General features: G+C 37.3%; 1 protein-coding gene across 5 annotated transcripts in view; it reads right to left on the reverse strand.

Annotated features, from left to right (window-relative positions):
* The window catches only part of NTRK2 (neurotrophic receptor tyrosine kinase 2), a 203105-nt gene that overhangs the window by 150595 nt on the left and 25299 nt on the right, over window positions 1-27211 (reverse strand). For all 5 annotated transcript variants that reach the window (XM_050329716.1, XM_050329715.1, XM_050329717.1 and 2 more), the window contains exons 5-9: window positions 24162-24316; window positions 10983-11119; window positions 7850-7982; window positions 6001-6300; window positions 1287-1319 (exon numbers count right to left, since the gene is read on the reverse strand). In XM_050329716.1, the coding sequence (XP_050185673.1) occupies window positions 1287-1319; window positions 6001-6300; window positions 7850-7982; window positions 10983-11119; window positions 24162-24316 (758 nt within the window). The remainder of the gene's footprint in view (window positions 1-1286; window positions 1320-6000; window positions 6301-7849; window positions 7983-10982; window positions 11120-24161; window positions 24317-27211) is intronic.

Consider the following 27211-nt stretch of genomic DNA (forward strand, 5'->3'; position numbering starts at 1 on the left):
GGAAATCACCTCACTTCACAAGGAGAGCTTTTTCAAACAGCAGAAAGAACAGCCAAGAATAAAAAGGAAGGCTGCCTTCACCAGGACTGGGTCTTGCAGGCTGTGATCCACCAGCAAAACTTGAAGAATAACATATTAGCAGAAATCTACCCAAGTCAATAGAAGCACACAGCACTCACATGACTAAAGCCATACACAGGCATCAGGGCCTTCATAAACAACTCAGAATCAAAATCTTCACCTATACAGTACAACACATGAAGAAACTGCGCAAACCATCACCACTTTCCTATATCCAACCCTCCCACCCACCCACTCAAAAAAAAAAAAAAAAAAAAAAATTTGGAAAGAGAGGGAGGGGAAGCTATCCTTTGGAATTTCTAATCATTTAAAGTTAAACTGATGCTTCATTTGCACATTTGCTAAAGTTTAATGACATGGAATGGAAACAAAGACATAACATTTAGATCAGCTATAGATAACTTGAGTCATGGGCCATTTCATTCAAGTAAAATTGTTTCAGGTTGTTTGGGTATATTGGTTAAGATGAACTTTCCTACTCACCAGAAGTATACCAAAAATATTGTGTAAAACTAGCTAGTTGCTTTTCATTCTGCAGCTTCTATTCTAGTGCACACTGGTTTTCACTAGGTACATTTCTCCTAACTAAAAAACTAATGTGAACATTTCTCCTAACTAAAAAACTAATGTGAACACTGTGCCATCAAATCCTCTCGCACACACTCAGCTACCACTGAACCGATGGTCTGCCTATGCAAGAGAGATTAAGGGAAGGTACAAATGAGTGGACAGAGCAGAATGAATTGCTTGTGCCAACTTCATTTTTAAGTGGGATTTAGGGGTACATTTTTGGAAGCAAAGTAAGTATGGAATCATCCCTAAATAAATAAATTAAGTTACATAAGGAGAAATCACAGACTCTCATTCCTCCAAGAAATGCCTCCAAAAAGTTCACAAAACCTAATGTCTGTGAACTACATTAGACAGCTTTCCTTTCGTTCTACAGGATCAACTGCACCCATTCATAGCAGTGCATTTATGCTTCTCCTAATGTGTATAAAAAGCAGCAGAGTAAGTAAAACATCACATTGCTATCATATATGTTGAATATAAGGCAGGAAAACCAAGAACATAAAGTACCTTTTAGAATTGTGTTATACTACGTGACATTTCAATTTAACTGAGCCTGACATTCAATCTTTTAATGGCTTCAGTTCCTTAATTTCTAGCATTAAAAGAAAAGAAAAAGGAAATCAAATATATACCATAAACGTCTGGATCCAAAATTGGGCCACTACCTGCACATGGAGAAGAGAAAAAAAAAAAGAAAAGTTATGTAAATAGATCGCAAATGTTGGAAGAATAAGAACAGGAATTGTTTTAAGAGTTGACTTCATTTGCTATAGCAATCATCAGTAACTACATAAATGCAAATCAACATCAATAATTGCAGTACCTGCTTATCAGATTACATTTACAACCATTTTGCAGCTATCCCAAAGGTTAATATTTTGCTTCATGTGAAAGAGCTACTGCACAGGACACTAGCTCTGGCAAGGGTACACATTATTCCTCAACTGGGCAAAATCATACTTTCCACTATTAATATATATATATATATGGAACAACTGCAACATTAACTATTCCTGTTGAAAAGTCAATGGTAAAATTCTCCCTGACTTCAAGTGGAATCAGACTTCAGTGACTTTTAACAATAACTGATTTTTACTTGATAAAAAATTTGCTCTTATACCACTGTGAGAGCAAACCAGTTTAGCTGTGAGCTGGTAATTTAAGGGCTAGAGGTAGCAATGACCAAAGCAGTACCATTCTATTCCCTCTGTTAAAGGATACTTCCAAGAAGTCAGTTGCACAGCTGATACACAGACAGAACTCTTACCAAAAGAGTCAGATGTCTCAGAAACCAGAATTTTCACAAGTAAATGGATACCTGTCCAGGCAAAACTTTTCTAAATTTTACTACTTCCTATTTGCATCTCTTTCTAATTACTGCACATATGTAAGGCTAAGCACATATGTCAATGTAATGCACAAAACGCCCACTGAATTATTGTACAATATTAGACTATTCATGCTTTGAAACATACTTGTGTTGTATCTTGACATACCTGTTCATTTTGGTTTATAATGTATTCATAGCACAGTTTATGCAGTAGGCTTCTAATAATCTCTTCCATATTATTAGTCTTTCTTTTAGGTTTGAAGTAAAACTATAGATAATTAAAATCTCTAAAGATTAATCCAACTTCAAAAAGTATAATTCCGTTTATACTACTACACAGTAAATCCGTAGCAGTGGTATTATACTGGCATAAAGCCACTGTGAATATGAGCAGAACACCATTGTTCACAGCATGAGAATCTGCTGAAAATACTAGTTGCAACCTATGTGCAGAGTGGCAACAGATAATTACATTTATTTTAAAATGCGTTTGAAGATATTCTAGTATCCAGAGATACAATTCAATAATCCCCATGAGAACCATCATGTCAATCAACAGAAATAAATAACCAGTGAAGAAATGTTGCACTGTCTGTCCTTAAGCAACACTTGGTCAGAGATTTCTGTCCATAAAAGTTCATGGATTCAGTTTTCCCAGTGTAAAACATCCATCTGCTGAAAGACAGTATCTCCAACTCATATTCTGTGATCAGAAATGGAAAAAACCCCAAAACAACAACAACAAAAAAACCTCCCAGGCCTTTATTTCTGGCAACATATTGTTACTGTTCATTTAAATCGGGATAAAGTAAGTAGACTAGTTAACCCTAGATATGAACTAGGAAGTCATCAACTCTATTCAATTCCTTTTATATAACTGAATACTTCCAATAAAGTTTAAAAAAATCAAGATCCTGGACAACTCCCAAATTTCTACTTCGTATAGTTTTTTTCTATTTAGCACATAAGAACACACCTACTTAATCATCAGTTGCAATTATTTTGACATTGAACTTCACTGCAATCATTTTGCATATTTACACACAGTTATTTTCAAGGCAAATACAGAATGGCACCATTGTTTTTGTCCCTTTTAGAAGAGGTTAAGTAAATGACCTATCAAAAGATTTATCCTATTCACTCATCTTTAGAAACTGCATCAACTACACTTGGATTGCTTGCTTCTTTATAAATCTGATGTTTTCAAAAAAATACAGCAGTAAAGGACTCAATTCCAAAAACATAGTTCTGCAAAACACATTATGCCACACAAACAAACACTACTTCTATGGCATATTTAACATATGCTTTTACTATGTCAAAATATATGTGACTTGGATTCCTTCAGCTGAATTTCAGCATAGAGAGTTGGTAGATAAATAAGCTTAATTAAAAATAACTACTATTGGGAAAAACCTCTCCAACTTTCATTAGCCATTTTGGATCAACTATGAGGACAGCCTCCAGAATAAACCATGACCATTTGTGGTTTACTCTTCGTAGCAGTGTCATCTCAAATAATTAAGTAACTTTCAGGAAGAACAGGAAACCAAGAACTTTAGCAGCTTAAAGATAGCTAAAATCCAGCTAATTAAATATAAAATTTATTCTTCTACGTCTTCATATTTAAAATAAATTCTTATTTTACAACATTAACTGTGGAATCATTAAAACCATCAAAATGATGAGAGCATCAAAACTGAGAGCATCTTAGAGAAATCATGTCTTTACCATGTTTGATGCAACTCTGAAAGTAGAGTATTATGCTGTTGATGGTAGAACATGTTTCAGACTTATGTGTTATTTACTTTAGGTAGATATATGGATTATAGGTTTCTAAAATTTTTTTGTTGTTTTTACCTTCTGAGCATTTGCCCAAGTGATGCAATAAGGAGAGAATTAGTTTAAGCTCAGTGAATATACCTCACCCCATTCAGTCATGAAGATATGGAAATGAACGTAATACCAGGGCATGAGCCTTAATCTTTATGCTTCATTGTACAATATATGGGCCAAACGAAGAAACTACACAGTAACAACAGCACTGAAAAAGCCTTTTAAGGATTTGAAGAAGCTTGACAGTGCTTTAAATAGCAATAGTTGAGAACAAAAATTGTAATACAACGCATTTGCTTTTATGCCAGCTTCAGTGGAGGAGACAACAACATTGTGACATTTTCAGCAGCTCAATGCCATGAATTCTTACAGGAAAAAACTGAAAACAATATTGAGGAAGCTAAGTAGATAAGCCATTTCCCCTGCTGTTAATTTTTAAGACTGGTTTGGTGCCATTTACTATATATGAACTAATTTCTAATGCAGTTACATCCTGTCTATACATAGTCCAATTTCCTCTATACTCTTTTTGTAAAGCTTAATCCACTACAGGACTTGGGAAATGCTTAAAGAACACAAAACAGATTAAATAATATACAGACTTATTTCCATATGAATAGAAATATGATGGAACAAATAAATAATGTTTTCTTTCTAATCTAGAAGATAGCTACAGTTCTATTTACTGATCTAAAACACCACAACTGGAAAGTTTTCAGTGTACAGGGGAGAGGCATAAAGAAAAACAGGAGAAGGGATTTGGATCAAAGACAAAAAATTGTAAAATCACCTTAATGTGTGACAGATTAACTGTTATTCTGTTAGAAAATGAAGCCAGGTTCATATTAAATAAGCAGGATGTAAGAGAACTTTCACTGTACACAGAATATCCATGAGGTTAATTGTTTTGCTAAACAGTTTTAAAGCAGTATTCAAGGATGCCAGTAGCTGAAATCATGACATGTTTCTGTAATGAGTCTATTTAAGGAAGAACTCCAGAGAAAAAAAGAAGAGAGGAGCATTAAGGACAGCAGGAGTAAATAAAGCCTGATTTTATCAGCTCTGCATCTTCTCCTTCTAAAGGTGGGAAAGTCTTTTGACCTACTCTCTCTCTCCCTACAGCAAACTAAGTTGACAGAGAAAAAATTAAATATAACCATATTTTTACTGTCTGTAGCCTGAGATATAGGAAGAGAGAATTTAAACATATATTTTTTCCTGCCAGATAACATTAGCAGTGCACACTGCTGTTTAAAAGAAGAAGGCAACTATTTATATCACATGGCTAAAAAGCCAAAGGTACATACAAGCTCATATTTTCAGATATGATTATGTAATTATCTACACAAAACCATGACTTTATTTCTACTCCAGATGTGCAAGGTCCACTCAAACTTTTCTTCCACATACACCAGTTTGCTTACATGTACAGTGACTATTCTTACAGTCACTTCAAGTACGCTTTTGAAGACGTGGGAAAAGATCAAACCACAGTGAACAACAATCACAGTAGTGAATTAGTCTACCTTGATCCTGACCAAACAGCATTTAGGTGGCCTTGGAAGAACCTTTAGAGTAACTCAAGATGCAACCACCTTGAACAGTGATACTCCTAGAGATGTACATGTCCAACCTCCTCCTAGACAAATGGGAATGGGACAACAAAATGCCTGTATGGATCTGAGACCTTGTCCATCCTGCCTCTGGGTTACTGAGGTCCTAAACAACATATTATCATGAATTCACTGGACCGTACAATCAATTTTGCAACAAGGCACTAGATGCTACACAGACATCTTCCATGTCTTGCGATACACTGCCTTGTTCCATTCATATGCTATGCACCAAATTACAGAGTGGATGAATTGGCAGTCAGTGCCTTCCAGGATCAGTACGGAGGCTTGGGAAAACTTCAGAAGAGACAACTTTTATTAGCCTTAACTGGCAGAGAGGATGGTTACTCAAAGGAAAGATTTACAGAGTACTGGCATGGCCTCCCTCGAGAAGCAATAAACAAGAAAATGATCAAGGAAAACATTATTTTACAACTAATATTGAAGACATTCATTCAGAGAAAAAAAAGTCCTACAAAAAGCTTCCTCCAAATAGTTAAACTGGGCAAGAACACTGTCTCAGCAGTATCAATTTGCAAATGCTAACATTAAAAAAATTACACTTACCATCTCCAGGCACTGACATGAAATGAGCATCAACCCGTTTTTCATCCTCTCCATAATCATTCTTTGCCAGTAAGGTATAAGCACCATTATTCAGGTGTGTAGGATTGTCCAGCTGAAGGCAGCCATGGTATTCACTTTGATTGATAACATGTATTTTAGTACAGATGTATTCAGACTCATTCAGTACAGCTCCTTCATAGAACCACTGCAGTGTGGGCTTAGGGTTCCCTTTCACAGTGAATGGAATACACCAGTGGTGGTCCGGGGTTGGAGATTCAATAAACGTGATATTTGGTGCAACTATATTGGAAAAAAAAGAATGAAGAACATCAGAATATTCTGAACATGTCCTTCTTCACTTCTCTTCCTCCCTCCAAAGTTATCAGGGAAGTATATTTCATTTACCAGTATAAATATATGTTACTAGTAGGAATGGTATGTATTTGAAGGATGCCCACACAAGAATGCACCTGTTCTGCCTAGGGTACTATGCTTACAACTGAAATGAAGCTACTCTTTAAAGAAACAAAGCAAACTAGTTTCAGACAAAGATTGAATACGTGTTAAATCACTTAAAGCCTGCAAGGTGTGGGAAGTTCAGTTACCAGATCGCTGAGAAAATCTCTCTCTTGGGAGGGAGACATTTTAGCTTTATTCTGCTGAAAAAATGGTGCAGAGGAGTGCTGAAGGAAAACAACAGTATTGAAAATATTTAAAAGCTGGCCAAAAGCAAGTAGTACCGGAAATATACTCAGCTAGGAATCCAAACTTACAGACTATTTTCTTCATAGAATCAAAGCCAGAACAGATTACTTAATCCCTGGATTCTTTTGTCAGGGAAAGATGATTTTCTACTATACATACTCACATCCTTGTTCAAATCTGCTAAATGTCTCAAGTTTACAGACTACTTCTGTTTCTCTCAAGAGATTATTCCAACAGCTTGCCCATTATTTCACTATTGGGAAATTTTCCTCTATATTTATTCTTAACTACACCCAATTTCATTTAGTTGTACTCCCTTTTATCACTCGCAACAGTGACAAGCTCAGAATCTCATTACACTGTTCAAACATTTCTAGTTTATGTTCCTTCCCATAGTTATTACATATCAATATCAACTTACAAACCTACATGTACAGTGATTTCTCTAGTTTACTCTGTCAGGAGCACATGCCGAGCCAAGTTTGCCATCTACAAAGTGTTCCGTTCCCATCTTCAATCAAACAGAGGGTTGCAACTTGTGAAAACATGCTGTCTCATTCATGTAAAATGAATTTAGCCTGAAGCCTAGATCAAAGAAGCCAGTGCCTCTACACTGAATGTCCCTTTCCCCTTCCTTGGCCTTGACAAATAGATGTACTATTCAAAGCTGTGACAAATAAATTTATATGGGGTCGTACAAATGTTGAGAGTGTATTATTTTCCAAACAAAGCAGCTGTTGTTTTAGATAGTGAGAACTTAAACATTTGTAGTCTCATAGATATCCATAAGCGTTTTGATGCATTCACACTTCTCAATTCCTGAGACAGTGTGTATGGACATGCACACCATTACAAATCTACTGACAGTGCATTCAGTATTTGGGGTTTAAGACCTTTCCTTACAGATTGTTCTAAGTGGAAGAGGAAGGAGATACAAACATATTTTTTGCTGAGTACAGAGCTGAAAAGGATAAATGCAGCAACTGCTGGTTGGGCTACTCCTTAGCATTAACTGCAGTAAATAGTTCACATACCTTAAGGGTTTTTGTTTCAACTACCTGAGCATCCAAAAAATATTTAAACCCAAAACAGTTCCGCCAATGTAGTCTGGCCTCGGGATCTATATGGAGACCTGCATACGTACAGAATACCGTGAGCTCGGCAGAGGCTTGGTCCTCTCCCACAATGTTCTCTGCTACGCAGGAAATCCACAGTCCACTATCCATGGATGAAACATTCTTTATGGTTAGTGAGGCAGGGTTCTTATTTGTGTCACTCTACAAATGATCAGAAAAACATGTATGTGTCAACCACAGCATTAAGAACAAAGGAAAGGGAGGGCATTACTAGCAATAGTTGAATGGTATTTTTCATTTTCTGTTCTTTTTAACTGTAACAGTCATCAATGAAACAAAGCCTTACCTTAGCATCTTATTCACACAGACCCAAATCACCTACAGAACCAACTGTAACAGTCAGTGGCAGTGGATTCAAAGCCTCAAAAGTCCTGCTACAAACACTGCACTCAACCATGTTTCTGTCCTGTCACTTTCAGTTTCGCCCTTTTTTTTTTAACACTTGATCATTTTTGCACAAATCTTTTTCTCTCTACCCATGCCCTTGCTCATCCCTCTCTCCTACTTCTAACCGATTTCTGTGGTCTGTCTCTGCCTGTTCTCTTTGAACTTCTTCTTGTTGCCTATATTCTGTTCAATCCTTGCTTTACTTATCCTCTTCTCTCTTTCCTTTAAAATTCTGCATGACATCTCTTCCACTGCTGCTTCTGAGCCCTACTGTACCTTGACAATGACGTGTCTTCTACCTCCTCCTTAAGCAAATTTCTCTTGGAAGCTTTCTCTTCTCAAGAAACCTTCCACAAGAAACTTAATACCTTCTACTACCTACGTTATTGTCCAAGTATTTTTTATGTGTTTGAGCACAGGCTAATAAAGGTAAGAATGATAATTCTTATAAAACTTGATTCTTATGATTCCTAGAAAGCTCAGTGTCTATCTACAGCCTTAAATGACATATTGTATACACAGCTATGCCATACTGATTAAGGAAATATGGATGAATTACACACACACACACACAGAGAAAGCAAGCTAATGATTCTGATGTTCTTAAATCAGGCCTTCATAGGATCTCCAAATCATTATTTCCATATTTGAATTTTTCACAAAGAGCAAGACTATTTTGTTAAACAGGATAGGAACCAAACACATTCAGAAAATAAGTGATAATTAGGATAATTTTTAAAAACTCCTTTTAAGGTAATTTTCTTAGTGAACACACACACATCAGCACTGCACAGAATACAAACAAGTAACACACTGAATCTGTAAAATCACAGCAACCTTTAAGTGACAGTCAATAGGAATTTGTGGGAATACTTGTGCATATCATCCTGTGCAACCAGAATTTTGAAACTCAAGATGACAGCACAACTCCACCTGAGTTAAACGTCCCTTTAATTTCAGTGTTACAGTGGGGGAGGTGGGTGGAAAAGCAAACATCCCATCACACACTTCTCTATGTACAATTCTCAGAGATGAGTAGAGCCCAAAGCTGGACTGAAAGTAGAGGGGTTCAACCACAGGCTCAGGGTTGAAATCTAAAGTAAGAAAAATCTAAGCAACATCAGTCAGACTATATATCAGCACAGAAACTCAGAACATACAGCTTTGCAGAACTAAAGTCTGGTTTTAACTTTTGCTAATGTCTCTTTTAAAACAGGAAAGAGAAAGAAAACAGACAAAAGCAGAATATGAGGTGAAGGAAAGGAGGGCAGATTTGCAAGTGAGAGAAAAGAAACCAAAAGCGACACTCACATAAAAGGACAGTTGTGAATGGCAAACGAGGTTTAAAAGGCATGTGTTCTCTTGCTACTGAAAAGATTACTGTGCTCCATGGCTAAGGCTGTAGCTAGCCTGTATTATGAGCCCCTCTAAAATACCATGATGGAAGTTACACCAGGACAAAATACTTCTGGAAAGCTTGAAGCAGACTGATCATGGCATTTCAGAGATAGGAGGGTTAAAAAATGAGGTGACCTCACTTTTTGAACAGCATCCCACATTTGTTTTGGCTTCTCATTTAAAAAAAAAAAAAAAAAAAAAAAGAGAGAGAGAGAGAGAAAGAGAACAGCTTGGCATAGATTCCCCAAACTGCTTTAATTTCTTGTTCTTGATGACAACTGGTGACTTTGGGGAACTTTAGAGATCACAGAAAATTACTTTAAAAAAACAACTAGAACTCTGCAGAGCCCTTACTTATGAGCTGAAATGAAGGACAGGCTAGTGAAATTCTATACAAGCCTGATATAATGATCTTATGAAAGAAAGTACAAAAACTATGAGACCCAAGAGATCCTGTCCCTTCCACACTTCAGGAAGAGTTTTGGAAGTACACATCCCACACCTCGTACAGACCAAGAAGCTTTAGGCAGTTGTGCATCATCATGAATGCAGGAAAAACAATGCCTCAAAATTTTAATAAACAAAGGCTCTCTTCTACTGTGTAAATAATGGCAATTTATGAAGTCAGTAGCTGCATATTGAAGGTCTGCTTGTATACCTCATCTTTGTCAATACTTCCATCAGAAAGAACTTAATCATGCCATCTCCAACGTACACACAGTCTCCAGTAGGGACACAATACATAAAGATCCCAGAAAACAACCTTCACCCCTCCTAGATGATTTCACTGAGGAAACATCTTCATAGTTCATTTAAAAAAATAAAAAGAACCTACCACTCTTTTTATTAAAATTTTAACTTCGATTTCATTTTGTAGCAATGTGTGGAAGGAAAATTAAACATGTCACAAAATATTTACAACCAAATTCCAACACAGCAAACTTCTGACATGAAAATATAATACAATTACAAACACAAAGCTTTTTTCACAATTAGGATAGATTGGATTTATTTTCTGTTAGCAGGTATCAGTGACAATAAGAAAGTCCTTGTGTTTCCGTATCCCCATTCACATTACTTTCAAAAATTTACATTATTGTCATTTACAAGTGAACATCAAAAAAACAGAGTGAAAATCAGGGTCTTGAGAAATAAATGTCTGCCATTCTCCAAAAGCACTGCCATAGTCACCCTTGATTGAAGTAAACATAAAAAAAAATAAACATAATCCCAACACTAACTTTTTCTTTCATCTTTTTAATAAAAATTAACTAAAGCTGGACATGAAACTTCATTCCATCATTCAGCAGGTATTACCTGTCTCTGAATTGTCACATATTTGAATATAAAACTTACCTCATGGTTTGAAACAAGATTAGTTACCACCCAGGACACATTTGGAGGTGGTCCTCCAGTAGTATCACAGTACAACGTGATGCTCTTTCCTTCCACCACGGTGATGTTATAATTGCTTAAGTTTGCTGAGGGCAAGTCTATGATAGAAACAACAACAAAAAAAATACACATGTATTTGTATTTGACAAAAGAGACACCATGCAACTCTAATCACCACTACATCAAATATTTACTGTAGTCTCTACTATTCAGTCAAGCAGTACAAACAGTATCTTTGGAAATATATAACTACAATCTTTAGCTCCTATGTATTTTCTACACCTCCTCTGCTTCATATCCTAAGAAAACATTACTGCATATGGAAAAGCATTACGCTAGTTAATTGTATAGGGAAATATATCAGGTGTGTAAACAGAAGTTATCTTCAGCTTTTAACTTTAAAATGGACAAAACCCTTACTTTACTCTTCAAAAGTGGAAATTTTATCTGTCTCTTTTTAACAGATGCAAAGCAACCTCTATTTCCACTAACTGACATTGTGGTATTCCAGCTGTTCTCCACAACGCTAACAAGAAAATCCCGTTAGCTCCCAGTATCACACAGGAGACTGCAGCCCTCCTCTCATACAGTGACACAGATCACAGAGTGCAGGGTAAAACCCTGACCTTAAGTACAAAGTGAGGGAAACAGAGCTCTGAACACATCAAACTAGAGGAGGGAAAGGACAGAAGAGAGGGTTAGCAATTGCACAGAGCTCTATCCAAGGCAACTCAGCTGACTTTTTTAATGCCCTCAGGAAAACAGAAAAGTAATGAGACGGTACTATTCACCAGGAAACAAGACCAGATTTTGCAACACTAAGGACTCCTCCTTCATCTTACAGAGCTATAAATCACTGTATCTAATTCTTTAGCACCCAAAGGAATGGGAGCTTCCCAAAGAGTAAATATGTGCTGAATGCTTAGAAAAACACAGGGAATTACAGACTGACCTTCTTCAAAAAATAATAACAGCAATATCAGTAAATTGCAGGCACACAGGAACTCACATTTCATATTTATTTACATAGCAAATAATTATGTACCATTTTAGAAATATCACCTTTCTTAAAGATACTATACCATCATTTGAAGCTGCTACACTCTGTAAAAAGCCTCGGTCTCCTTTACAAGGTATTTCTCAGCAACAGTTCCAGGCAAGTTTTACTTGCAACTTATCATCTCAAATAATCAAGCTTATCTGCCATGCTGGATATGTATGCATCATCTTGCAATGACTTTTCTTTTTCTGAAACAACAGTACTTTTTGTTTTTTGGAGGTTTTTTTAGCTGAGAATACTTGGTGGTACAGAAGTTTGGCAGAGACTTTTTTCCTTATATAAAATATTCAAAACAAATAATTAGCTACCAAATCAGCATGAACACATTCATATGTTTGCTGGAGGTTCAATAGAAGCTATATGTATTGGAAGTCTGCCTTTAATTAGTTCAATTAAAAAAAAATAAATTAGAGGAAGCAATACAGAAAAGAAGGCAGTGCTTTCTTGCCTAATAAGATTTGAAGATCAGTACAAGTATACACTAACTGCTCAAGCAATTCTCCCAGTGCTTTAAGTAGCGCTGTAATATGATTCCCATTATAGGCATCATGGATTTCTTCTATTATGTTCACTTTATAAATCATATGTTGAAGTTTATTGAGACAGAGCTGTAGAGTTTGTATGCCTTGATGCAGTAATCTGTTAGCAGAGGTAGCCATCTGCTCTAGCCTGCTGTGAATTCAAATCTCACCAGTGTCTGTCAACTAGGTGAGCAGGAAATAAAACTAATTTTAGGGAACATTTGGATATTAATTATGCTATTTAGGGAACATGGAGAGAAGTACTGAGATAATTTGCTTCATAAAGTTACACCATCACACCACATCTGAAAACCATTACAATTACTCCTGACAGACCTGAATATCCAAAGAGATTAAAGGTCCCCACTCTTCCTGGTCCTAGCACTTGGGACAAGGTCTCCATGGTAGATTAGCATTTCACTGTGCAAACCTGCACAGTTTCTACTAACACACCACTTCAGGTAAAAACAACAATAAAATAAAAACAACTTTGGTCCCTTAGAGCTCTCCTTTGATAGCTTTTAAACTCTGAGACAATTTCTTCCTGCAATGTGGTTATGTACAGGATAGGTGACTGAAGTTTAATTTCTCTGGTACTGGCTCTGTTTTTCAACCAGAATTAAATCTAGTTCTATTTATTTGCAAAAGTCTACATATGTCATGTTGGTGTTAAGTCTCTGATGGAAACAGCTACATCATGCCTGTATCCTGCCAGAAGGTTATAAAATATTAGTGCTTATTATTCTATAGGTTCCTAAAGTTACACTAAAAACCAGTTGCAAGACCTCTGCCTCAAAACAAGTACAAATGTAAAGGAATAGAATGGAATAAAATAGAATTAGAAATAGAAATCACGTTGTTGTATGTGTTTTCTTTTACTCTCTTTCCCAGTCATGAGATGGGTGGAAAACCTAAGAAATGCCTTGGGATTAATTTTTTTCTGGTTACATGTCTTGAGATAATGAACTTAACCCGCAAGGTCATTTTGCTTTTATTTCCAGTGACCTCCAAACTGTTCCACAGCAGAACACACACTAGTTGAGATGTGGCTCTATTTCAGAAAAGCAGACAGTAGCTTAAGGCCTCATATCCAGATATGTGATGCACTGCACTTACCAACAAAGCAATGAGACTAAGCAGCAAAACCTGTACTGAAAAATAACTGTATATAAAAAACCCCACACTGGACCTTAACATACACGCACCCTCAGTTTGTATGGTCAGTGTACTGTGAAACCATTTATATGGGTTGATAGCATTTTGACACTTACAAAAGATATCCATCCATGCTGCCTTCACTTCTGACTTAATTTGGTTAAATACAGTTGTTTCGATGGCTATTGCTTCTGTTGATATGGATGCACATTTTAAAGGACTTTGCAAACAGCAATTGATACAAGCAACCAGATAACACATTCAAACACTATTGTATACTGCCAGCATAGTAAGTTCAGACTGTATCGTAAGAACCCACAAAAGGTAGACTTGACATTATCTTTCTACAAGTTTCATCATGATACCTGTCAGACAGAGACTACTCTGTGCCCTGAAGCTCAAAACACAATCTCTGTTTCAAACTTTTATAGCGATACTTTCTATAACTCTGGATATCAGCAATGACCCATTTAGTATCCAATTTCTTTTTCAAGTTTGCTGTATTTCTGGCCTTAACAACCTTCTGTAGCAATGAGTTTTACAGGTGTAATGTTCAGGCTGTATACAAGAGCTACACCCTTTACCAGTTCTGAAATTTCTCAGTGACTTTCAAGTTTATTGAGTACTCTTCTGTTCTGGTGGAACAGAGTAAAGAGACTTTCTGAATGATCTTCTTAAGATCACTTTGTTTTATTTTGCTTCTCAAATATTTTTCTTCTCGATAATCTATCCAAAGCTTTTCAACCTCTGCAAAAATGGGAGGACGGAACCTGTTACTGAGATCTTTAAACTATAATATAGAGAGTAATCCAGATCGACAGATGAATGTGTACACTAAAATCCATGTGTTTCCTTATGCATTGGTATGTAACAGCTATGTTCTTCACCACATACAGAATATCTTTTCTCCTATTCAACTTGATTACACTTTATTCCCAGGAATAGGCACCTCGGGATTAAAATAAGCACTTTCCTCACCCAAGTACAACTAGACACAACAGAGTCAAGCAGAAGGAACTCATTTGTGTCAGCTGAGTTGCTCCAAATATCATCTCATACTTCAGAAGGAACAAACTCCCCTTTACGTAGGGAAGAGAGGTGTTTACCTTCAGACACCATCATTAGTACAAAAGGATGACCTGAGGCCATCAGACAGTGGAACTGCCAAGCATCACTAGGAATTACTCACATTTTTCCTGTGCACAGCTAGGACTTCAGTGACCACAAAACCAAACACCTTGGATGCAATTTTCAAAAGTTACTACTACATCAGGCTACACAACTGTCAATGGAAATTCATAAAATGAATGTGCCTAAATTCCTAGAGGACTTTCAAAGGCTTCATGCTGCTACTCACTACTTTCTACAGAAAGCTTAAACTGGCCTTATTAGAGCCAGACCATCACTATATGTCAAAGAAAGGATATGACCTAATGAAGAAATAACTGAATATTAGTAAAAGCTGTTGTCTGTAACTCAGCTCTTAGCAGCAAGAACAGTTTAGCCAGTATACTAAAGCTACTTTTAGAAGGTGATGGTCTTAGGCCAGAATAAGCAGATCCACCATTATGTCAAAGATACTGTTTCTCTATCTTCAGTTACAAAAATTTTTACAAAATTAGTACCAGATTGATATTTTTCTGCTTCAACTCTCATCTGTTCAGTTCTGGGATTTGTTCAGTTGCTTAAAAACCTTCAACAATTCTCTCAATATGGTCAATTAGCCTCACTAATACCTAAGAAATTACATGATGAACAAATTAGCACCCATAAATTCAGTATTGCATTCATTTATGATATCCTTTGCACACTAAGTCCCTGATTCTCATCAGTCTGCCAACAAACTCCCAGGAGTCTAGACATGACACAGTGCCACTAAATGGTTTTCAATGTGGCCCACGACATCTCTCTTTTGTTTGGCATGTTTTTGGAGGTCAATTCATGATAAGAACAGGTAGTTACCACAAAAAAATGACAATTTTTTTCTCAAAACTAGCCAACTGCATCTGATTTTTAATAAGGTCATTTTAATCCTTATCTGAAACCCTTAATCATCTTTTTAATAAATATTATCAGACACAGAATGATTAAATTAATATTGAGGCAGCAACCATCTATCAAACTGAACCATATAAAGGCAGACCACCAGAATCACTGAGCTATAAAATATCCACCACAATTCTTAAGGTACTGTGGCTCAAATCCAGTCTACTTGCCTCACAGAGTTTCAATACAGTCTAAGGTTCTTGGCTCCCCTGGTTTTGCTTTTTCTCTCTAGGAAGAAAACATACAACTGATCACATCACTACCATAGAGCTTCATAACACCCACTACTTGTACTGTCTGGAGCCTGAAAAGAAAATGGTTGACAATGTAATTTCTTATGAACTGTCACATGGATCTTGAAATTTCAGAGGTCTCACTGTCTCAAAACAGGTTGTATCAATGGAAGGAAAACAGTTTTCTTATATCATTCTATTAAAATTCTGCTTTGTTTGAAGATACAGTAATGTTTACAAATTTCAAAAACCTTTTCCTTTGGGCTTTTAAGTGTTTAAAAAACACAAAGAAAGAAACTTTCTAGTAATTCTAGCTATAGAGATAGGAGATGTTAGATACATAATTCACCTTCCGTGTTTCACTAAAATGCCTGCAGCCAAAAAACTGAGACAGATTTCAGCCACTGGGGAAGTGAGCATGTTTCCACTTAAAGTTTGCAAAACGACAGGGCCAAAAATCATCTGGCTGGATCTTTAAAACACTATAAACAGGACACCTCAGAATTTTACATGCAAAAAACTGTATTGGGTCTGGCTGAGCTGGAGTTCATTTCCCCATAATAACCCTCACAGTGCTGTGCTCTGCATTGGTCTCTAGAAGGGTGTTGATAACACACTGGTATTTTGGGAACTGCTGAGCACAGCACCAGCACTGTAACATTCCTTCCTCAACTGAGGGCAAAATCCTGAGAGGGGACCCAAGTGGGCCAGCTGGCCCAAACTGACCAAGGGGATATTCCATACCATATGACATCAGCTCAGATATAAAATCTCAGGCAAGGAGGAGGAAGGGAGGCATTCATTGTCTCCAGTGGCTGCCTGATGAGGAACTGTCAGGCGTGCTGAAGCCCTGCTGCTCGGGAGTGGCCAACCATCGCTGCTCGTGGGAAGTAGAAATAAACTGTGTATCTTTTGCTTCTGTGGGTGCAAGCTTCACTTTACTTTTTTTGCTTTAAATAAACTGCCTTATCCCAACCCACAAGTTGTTTTCCACCTTACTCTCTCATCTGTGCTGCTGGGAAGGGGAGTGATAGAGCAGCTGGGTGGGCACCTGGCATCCAGCCAAGGTCAACGCACCACAAGTATGAATTAAAGACACATAAATAATTGTTTCCATTTCCTGTTGTATTACAAGCACAGAATCAAAATGCTCAACACACAGAGACAGTTGCAACATCTCACAGAACTTATTACAAGATGATACCCACAAATGTTTTCAATGAGCACTAAAAACAAATTATGATCTTTCATTTCTCTTCTGAAGCCCAAAGATCTCCATCTTCCTTTTTTTTCTAAAGGTCTAAGATCCCAATCTTCTCCTGTTCTCATTTCACTGCACTAACCACCAGGCACTACTCCCCATTGCTCCAATAGAACTTTGCCATTATGAACAAAAAAAAAAGGGAATTTCCAGTGGATTAAAATGACAAGTAAAGGCATCAATATTAGACATATAAGGGGAAATCCAATCATGACATGCTTGACTGTCACATTCAGCTGAGAACCTTTGCAGAAAATAATTAAACAAGCACAGTCTCTTTTTTATATAGAGCCAGCGTGTGCCACAGCAAAGACCACAAAACATGCTGACTCATCTTCACAACCAAAGCAAGAAGCTCTACCTCTGCAGAACACCTCCATCCAGGGCTTCAAACGCCATAATGAATGCAGTGCAGGTGAAAATTACCAACAGCTGTGCACCCACTCAAATTCACCTGGACAGGGAGTTGAATTCTGCAGTCAACCTGCACAGGAGCTCCGAAGGTTGATGCTGATATCTCAAACCAGACAAAGGGCTTACATTTCCAAGGTTTACATTAGCTCCTTAACTTTTGCTCAGGACCTTTCTTTTAAGGTCCCTAGACATGACCCCAGTTTTAGCAGGAAGGTGCAGGATCTTGCAGCATCTGAATTGTTTAATTGACCTTGTCCACAATATTTATTTAAACACTTTGTCTGCAAGAATTTTGAGACTAAGTGTTTCTACAGAGGCTATCAAGCTTGTCAATACTTCCCTTTCTAGCACTATCATGAAGGTACCCAGCCATGTTCACTGAATGGCTAAGGAAATTAAATTACATCCAGAGAAATTGTTCTTACCTGGCATTTAAGCTTCAGTTTATCCACAACAACTTTCAAAAGAAAACCAAAGATATGTAGTGCACTTGGGCTGAATACAGCAGCCACAAGCTTAACAGATGAACTGAGAGCTAAACAGCCTTTATAATGTAAGTTTATAAGGCCTAAAGTAGTTTATGCAAACCTCTAACAAATGGATTCTTATTCACTAAGTGCACGTAATGCAGCTGCAGTTCCTGCATCATTAGATGTGGAATTTCATGTGTGCCTTGAAAATACTCAAAATAATGTTGACCTGTCTAATATTGCAACGTGACACACATGCGATCCTGAAACAGGAATATTTTCAGAGAACAACATGAAAAAGTAAAATTATGACTTTCAGTATCACTACCAAATATATGGTATACCAAGCATACTACTGAAGGGATGCCTTCATGAAAAGTCTCCACTTTTAAAGAAAAAGAAACTTTCTTTAGAAGCCAGAATACAGTTATCTAGTCATCAGTCTTCACCCAGATACACTGTTAAAAGCAGAGTAAGAATACCGCCAGACAAGAGTCAGATAGCTCTACTCAGTGGATTAGTACTCCACACTTAGACAGATGTGTCAAGTCAGGCATAGAGAGCACCTCTGCAAACCTGTACAATATGCTGAATTCAGGGACAACACTTGAGTGATCCAGACATAGTTCTTTCCCTTGGATACTGCCTTGCTTCTTTCTATTTCTAACGTGCTTTGTATTACAAAGCTGCTTCACTGAAATTAAAGCAGAACTTGAATCAGAATTACCAAACAAAAACCTGTTTTATTTTCTGAGACCTTCAAATACATCACTGAATTATCATCATTCACAGTCCCTAATTTACATATCATGTACATGTTCATGTTTAAACATCTGTATGAAAGTCGATGCTTGATTCACAGATGCTCATAAAGAAGTTATGTATGTGTCTTTGAAAATAAGATTCCTGTTGCCTTTTCAAACTCCATAAATTATTGGTTATTTTCACTTATAAGCCACAATATTGTTTTAATTAAGTTTGGAAAATTCTAATTCAACTTGGGAGCAACAGTGAAACTCCAATACTGTAGAAGTTTCATAAAAAATTAAACTTTTTCAAAGGTAATCTAAAGAATCAAAACTCTTACAGAGAAAAGAACAGTTTGCCACCAAACATCATGCATCACATCTAGTTTTTAGCGAAAATAAACAACACAGGCTACCGAGTCCGTGAATATTCTAACTAAACACTAGGAACACTTAGGGCTTTTTTAAACTCACTTCATTCTGCCTGTAATCTTCTCCTTCTAATAGCCTTATCTATGAAATCTGGCTGATAATGGAAAAAAATGTCAACACGCACTGGATTATGCCTTTGCTTGTGGTTTTACACTGTATTGTACCATGACTGTCTAAGATCTAATGCTTATTTTATTGACTCAGTAATACTACAAATCTTTTCTGCAAATTCAACATATGAGAAAGAAACATATGAGAAAGAAACATATGTATCAATCCTTCAGTTGGCCTTTTTCCCCCTTTAGAATTTATAACTACCTGCCTCCAGTCTAGTATTACCATTTACTTATTTACCTCTAGGACCAAAAAATCACCAGAAACAGGCTGGAAGGGGGCCAGATCCAGTCCAGTACATTTGCAGTCATCTGAACAATTGCCTGTTAAAATTCATGGCTTTCCCCAACAAGCAAGAAATGGGCAATCCATCACCTTAGACTGAAATTCTACATTACAATGACTTCTAAAATTTTGTCAGTCATACACAAGAAGCAGTACTAAGAGCAACACCACAATAGTTCATGTGCAAGGGAAGAGACAGGCAAAGAATGTGAGCATCCATAAAATCCCATAGTTCTCAGACCAGACAACAGTTTCACAGCTGCACATGTAAACACACAGCCAGTCTGAACATACCTTAGTTATATGTACAGCAAATTAGTACACAGAACTAATTCGTGACATTTTTCAGTAGATTTTTGCTAGCATACATGACCAATGACAAGAGAGAAGGCATGTGAAGAAACAATAGATGATAAACAAGCATTCAAAGCTGGGACAGTAAGCAAAATTGAAAAACCCATTAGGCATCGTATCTGCATAATTTGCCAGATAAGGCAAAATACCATTACCAGACTGAGATCCAGAGTAACATGTGGTCTGCCCAGGACTGTAGAGATAGCTGTAGAAGCCATGCCTTTACCCAAAACACCACCAGATAAAAAGATTATTTTCAGTACTACTGAAATCAATAACAGTTGAGTAACTGAACGCCTACCAGAGGGAGCGAGTAAGACATCAAACAACCAGTCTCAAACACATTGTCCTGCCTCCTTGACACTGAGTGAGCTCCAGGTCATCTGGAGAAGATCTCTCGGGTCTTTTGGGTCTTTGGAGTGACCTTACCCCAGGCATACGACATGCCTTCCTTCCAGGCACTTAACACACTGGTGGAAACTGCCACCAGAGCTTAGAGAAGTAATAATAATAACCAAGTCTTTACTTATTTAGTTCTCGTTATTGATTCCCTAATGCTATTTATCATGTGGAAACAAAAGAGGACTGACTAGGTGGAGATGTTGTCCATGCTATACAGACAACCAACAAATGCTATGAAAATGGCAAAACTAAACACCATCATTTCTTACACAGAAGGTTCTGTTGGGGTAGATGTAACCTGAAAACCTTTGACATAGTAATTACGTGTGAATTTAAAACTTGGAAGAATCTGGAAATTTTTATCATATCTAAATACATTTCAAAAGCAGTTGAAAAAAATAATTATTGATTGATGCTTCTAATATTGCAGCTGGCAAGGATCTTCTAGATAGTGGGCATACCTGAATTTAAACCTCAAGAAAATAAATCACAAAATTGATGGCATCTAAATTGCAATCAGTGTCAGCATATTATTGAACACTTTCACCATACAGACAATAAGTAAAATACCACAGAAATTTGCTGACTTTCTCATCAATTAGTACAAACTAAAGCCTTATGATCAAGAAACCACAGTGGTTTCTGCCTACTTCTCAGCAAGAGATGTATTCACAACACACAGTAGCAAGACATCCTCTTACCAAAACATTTATTGTAATATATATGCATCTATATAAACTATATATGTACATGTTATACATATTTTATATATATATTTATATATAAACTATAATACTATGAAGTAATTCATAACACCTGAAGACATAACATGTGCATGTTGGCTTATTTTCTAACTTAAAAAAACAAACAACAGATTCAACAAGAAGATAGGATGAAACCATTTACTTAGCAGAGAAAAATTAGAAAACATTTTACTAACAAAATGCAGAGGCCTGCATGCCAAAAATTTCCCTTAACATTTAGAGGTAGCTAAAAAGGTCACATAGCTCACAGGAAAAAAAGTTCACATATGCAAAAATCTGATTTCCTCTTCTATTTCAGTTCTTCATATTAGCTTCTCAGAAAGTTCTGGAAATTAAATCTTGAGTGGTTTTGTTTTGAAACTAAGTCTTGTCCTTTAAAATACAGAAAAATATCTGCAAAGATACTGGAAGTAAGAGCCATGCATTGGATCTTTCAGATACCTTCCAGAACACATTTCATCAAAATAGTCATTCCTCTTTATCTGGGATTTTCTGCTTTGTGTCTAGGAAAAGCCTGTGTTGTCATCTTTATTAAAAACCTGTATTGGTTCATTTTGAAAAAGGTAAACTAAGGGGAAAGAGCATCTACAAGGTAAGGAAAAATAACGTATGGAAAGTTTGGTGATATTTGGACACCAAAAGCTAACATAAATGATTTGTAGGCATGTGCTGACATCCACACAGATCTTCAAAATAATGCATGTTTTCCATATGCAAATTTTACATACTGCAAATTCGAATCTAAATGTTGTATGTACTCACCTTTCCTCCTCATTTTCCTTCTCTAGTTGGAAGTACCACCTTCCCTTGTCATGACAAGTTTTTCAGTCAAGATATGCCTACAGGATGCATGCATGGGTGCACACATATGCACCTACACAGCATCCAGAGGTCAGAGACAAGCTTGTTTTGACTGCAGATGGTTAAGAAATCAGGAGGAAGAACTAATGTCTCATAGGTTTAATTCTGGGTATTTAACATCAAAAGTTTTCAAAGGAAAATCCCAACTCCCTGGTAGCTTATAGATGTGCCAGCCAAGAATGTTATGAAAGACTGTGCTGGAGTTCCTGGTTTGCAGTTACTGATTTCAGTTCAACAGCAGACCGACTTCTCTATACCCAGCACATTGAATCTACCTTCTAATCTATGCACCTGGAGCTCAGCTAGGTACCATCTCCCATTTCAGGTAAATAAGATCCTAGAGTACACAAGACTTATTCTGCAGCTCACAAGACCCCCTAAACAGGTCGTTTTGGTGGGGTTTTTTTGATTGCACCAGACACTAGCACTATTTTCGTCATGAATACACCACCACACCTGGTCCCACAAGGAAGCTGGACACCAAGATTTCTAGAAAGATGTGTGACCACAAAATGCGTTGTTGTCATTAAATGGTGCACTTGTTGGGCCTGCAGTAGGTCCCTTCCATGTCTGTTCTTTGCTGGTAGCTGCTATCAGAGGACAATACACCCTCCATACAGGCAGTGGAGAAAAGAACACTCAATAGGCAAAAGTGGAAGGAGAAAAGGTATAATTTATCCTGCTGCTCATCTTCACTTACAGCTTTTCCAATCCAAATCAGTGCTCCATGAGGATGCCCTTGCTTCCCGTCCTTCTTGCCTTCCTGCTGCTGGGCACCCCAGCTCCCCACTCCACAAAGGGATTTCCAGAGTCCATCAGATGTGACATCACATTAGAAACACCTCATCTCTGTCCCCCATACAGACAGGAGGAGAAATCTCTCCAACTAGTGGGTGAAACCTTTCCCCCACTGTCCCAGGACCATATACAGTCAACAACTTTGTACACAAAAAAAAGGGGATGGCGTTATTGGTTACGTCATTTTTTTGCTATCTCTAGATCCTTACATGATAACTGAAAAAGTATGCTGCAATATGCTACAGACTTAAGCTTGATGTAATTCTTTTGTATAGTCTTTACAAGTGAACTCAGCAGAACTTTATTTGTGTGAAGACCAGAGCTATTGCTAATCAGTCTCAACTAGCAGGCAGTTCTGAAAGTTCTTCCTATGGTCCTAGTACTACAGGTCTTATTTCTGAAGGAAAATAAAGACTTCATTAACCACAAATATCTGAAAAAAATTCAAGGAAGTAAAATTTCACATCTACTGAGTAAAGAAGCTTAAGTAAGTTCAACAAAGGCACATGAAGTCTATATAATTCTTGTGTGTTATCTACAATCAATATTCTGCTTCCCTGCACTAGAATAAAGTACATCCTTAAAGAATCAAGATAAAAAACCAACAAATTTACGTGAAGTAGTGAAAAGTTTGAAGGGGAAACCGTATGAGGAGCAGCTGAGGTCACCCGATCTGTTCAGCCTGGAGAAGAGGAGACTGACAGGAGACCTCATTGTGGTCTTCAAAATCCTCACAAGGAGAAGTGGAGGAGCAAGAACTGATCTCTTCACTCTTGTGACCAGCGGCAAGATTAGAGGAAACTGCATGAAGCTGAGTCAGGGGAGGTTTAGGTTAGACATCAGGAAAAGATTTTTCACCCAGAGGGTGGCTGGGTACTGGAACAGGCTCCCTAGGGAAGAGTCACAGCGCCAAGCCTGTCTGAGTTTAAGAAGTGTTGAGACAATGCCCCCAGGCAGATGGTGTGATTCTTGGGGTGTCCTGTTCAGGGTCAGGATTTGGACTCAATGATCCTCGTGGGTCCCTTCCAACTCAGCATATTCTATGATTCCATGAAGTTACCAAAATTATTCCAAGTGGAGTAAAAGACCACTGAGTGGTTAATATCTCCACTGAAAACTCTTTCTTTAGAGCACTGCTGTCATCCTGATACATTGTGAAAAAACATGTTTGTTTTTCCTGGCTCACAATAATTTAGCAGTAGTTTTATGTTAAAAGAATATTACCGCAGTTTGGGACCTTCATATCCAGCAAGGCTGTCTTCTTGTTGTTGTCATCTATGCAATATAAATCCTGAGTTTCTGTGTAGAACTTGGTCTCTTGAAATTTCTTGATCCACATGATTTCACAGGAACACTTGAATGGATTGTCCACCAATATCCTATAACAAAAAAATACTAATTTATTTAGAAGGCAAAATGTGTTATGCATATAGAAAAAAAATGAGTGGTACAGGAACTACAGGTATTCAGCTGGGTGAAAGTAGAAGTTGAATCCTTCATTTAAGACGGTTAAGGTATGCAAGTTGAACTCTCTAGTTAAGAATCATAAGGCATGCAACCTTGGTAAACAGCCCAGTGCAAGCTGCAAGTCAGTAACAGATTCCATGTGGGGAATTAAGCTGTGCATGCACCAGGAACCCAAACTCTCGCAGGTAGGAGAAATCACACAGGGAATTTGCCTACTATTTCCAATTCACCAGGGTAAATCAGGAGCACCTGGAGAACTGGCATTTCTATGAAGGTCCATTTTTTTCATAGGCAGATATCAGAATTCCTCTTTTCTACACTCGAGTCTCTGAACCCAAGTTCAGTTACTTCAAATATGGTTTATTGATGTGAGATTGTAAATTCTTTATAGAGTCTTGGACTCTTGGATTATATACAAGCACTAACAAAGTGTAATCATAAAAAATTATTTTACCTAATGTTCTACTACCCAATGTACTACAAAACTTTCAGAAAATCTCATAGTAAAACCTTAGGTAATGTCACGAAGAAATACTAACTGAAAAGACGGCCCTGAAACAGAAATGGATAGGGTACACTGCACAGAATTTAATGGTTAGCAAACTTAGCAAATTCTAGTTTTAAAATTTAATAAAACTACACAACAATGTGATGCAGTAATGCACAAGTTAAATAGAAAAAGAAATATCCCAATGTCTACATAAACAGTGACCCAGTGTCATTTTTTTTTTCTACAGGCATACATGAGATTCAGTAAGGTGGGTGAACAAGTGACTATTTAAGGCATTTCATTACAAGGAGAACTTTTTCTTAACGAAGATTCATGGGTATTTTCAATGTACAGAAGCTCAAGTTCCTCAAAGAATCTATGCTCATAAAAGCTTCCTAAGGACATGAAGTGTGCAAATCATGAAAAAATCAGCTTATCATAGAGCCATAACGTTTTCCCCCAAAAGTCATCTCAAATTCTTTGAAGATTACCAAATGCAGGGCTCATCATCTAAAGTCTCTGAAGGAGCAACTTATAATCACAGAAGTCATCTGCTAGACCTAACACCACAACAGCATGGACAAAAATGGTGCAAATCATACTGTGCAAGACACAGTATGAACGTGAAGATTCCTTGGGTCAAAGCCTACAACATGCATTTTCACAACTGCAAGATTTACTTCCATCTTCTGTTTCATACTACAGCTTCCCTGTAAAAGAGGAATTTCTCTTGACCAATGGCTGAGCTTTTTCTTCCACTCCTTTATTTTGTGCTAAATGCACCAAGGGAGGTAGGCACATTGATGCTGGGGACATAATGGCCCTCTACAGACACTTGTGTGAAAGAAAGAATCTGATGTAGCAAAAGCAAATTATGAGTCTTTATCTTTTTTGCTGTAAATTTACAGCTGCAGTTTGTTTGCTCCAAAAGAAGCCTTTCAAAGTGATACCTCCATCTTATAATACCTGGTGAATAGCCTCTACTACAGCCTATCCTAAACTTACCATCCCTTTACATTTTGATTTACAAGAGTACTAACAGTACAAACATACTTGTCAGATTTTGAGAAAGTTCCTCAAAGAAGGAAGAAGCTATTTATGGCAACATTCTTATCTCAGATGCATCTACCCACACTCTTCTTTCTCCCCTTTCTTATCTTCCACCTATGTATTAACTACTTATCAACAGAATTGTTCAACTATACTGATTTTATCACTGCTAGTCTTCCCTCAGGTTCTGCTTTTATCCCTCCCCTTTCTTTATGTCTGTTTATCTCACTTCATCACAATGTCTGTTTGCATAGCTTCAGTTAATCTACTCCTACACTCCCCAAGCCCACAACACACTACCTCAGCTTTGTATGCCCTTTCTCTTTCAACTTGTACTTCATCACACATTGACTCCATACCTCAAACACTATTCTGTTTAACCTTCTTATTATCTGTTTTTCCCATGACTGGCTCACTCCCAGCACCCTTCCCCTGCTTCTTCATACAGAACCAACAGACCAACACAGGGCATGGAGCAATGGGAGTGCTCTGCAACCAGCTGGTCTTTCCATCAGAGTGCTCAGTAACTGCCAAGTTATGAAAGAAAATTCCAGTGAGCGATGTTCCCTGGGCTGTAAAGAAAATAATTATATCAACTTAAATTGTCAGCAAAACATACCTAAAGGAACAACCTCTTTTTGTGGCACCAATATTTGCTCATTTCACTTCTCACATGCTGAAGTTCACCAGAAAAGAGCAAGGATTCCATGTCTGCTGTTGCACTTTTGGACAACTGACTCTGCTCTGAGCTCCTGGAGAGCAGTCTCCCTTTCCAGTGCAGGCCCAGCCCTCCCAAAGCTTCTGCAGTCTGTCTGCATATTAGCAGAGAATGCAGATGACCAACATTTTGGAATGCATACCAACAAAAAAAATCCAGTTGATGTAACAGAGGATAAAAATGTTAACACTGAAACCATCAATAAATATATGTTTACTAGTGCTTTCATTACTAAACTATTATATAAAGCACAGTGCAACTCAAAGAACTTGAGAAAATAAAAATATTCTTCAACAGACAACCATAAGCATAGTAGCTGTGGAGCCTATGTAAGAATGAGAGAGAATCTTCATTTGAAAATCCACGGAAGACTGTATTTTCACTAGCTCAAATATTTAATATAAACACCAGCAGTTTTGTGTGAGGTACCTTCATGATAAAACATCTTAAAGCTGAAGGGAAGAGGCTATTTTAACCTCTAATTGATTTAAAATATATACCTGACCTTCTTGAAGCTCTGCAATGAAAATATCTCTGTATTTAAGTGTC

Source organism: Myiozetetes cayanensis, unplaced genomic scaffold, assembly GCF_022539395.1.
Source record: "Myiozetetes cayanensis isolate MyiCay16 unplaced genomic scaffold, myiCay2020 scf4, whole genome shotgun sequence".
NCBI lineage: Eukaryota > Metazoa > Chordata > Aves > Passeriformes > Tyrannidae > Myiozetetes > Myiozetetes cayanensis.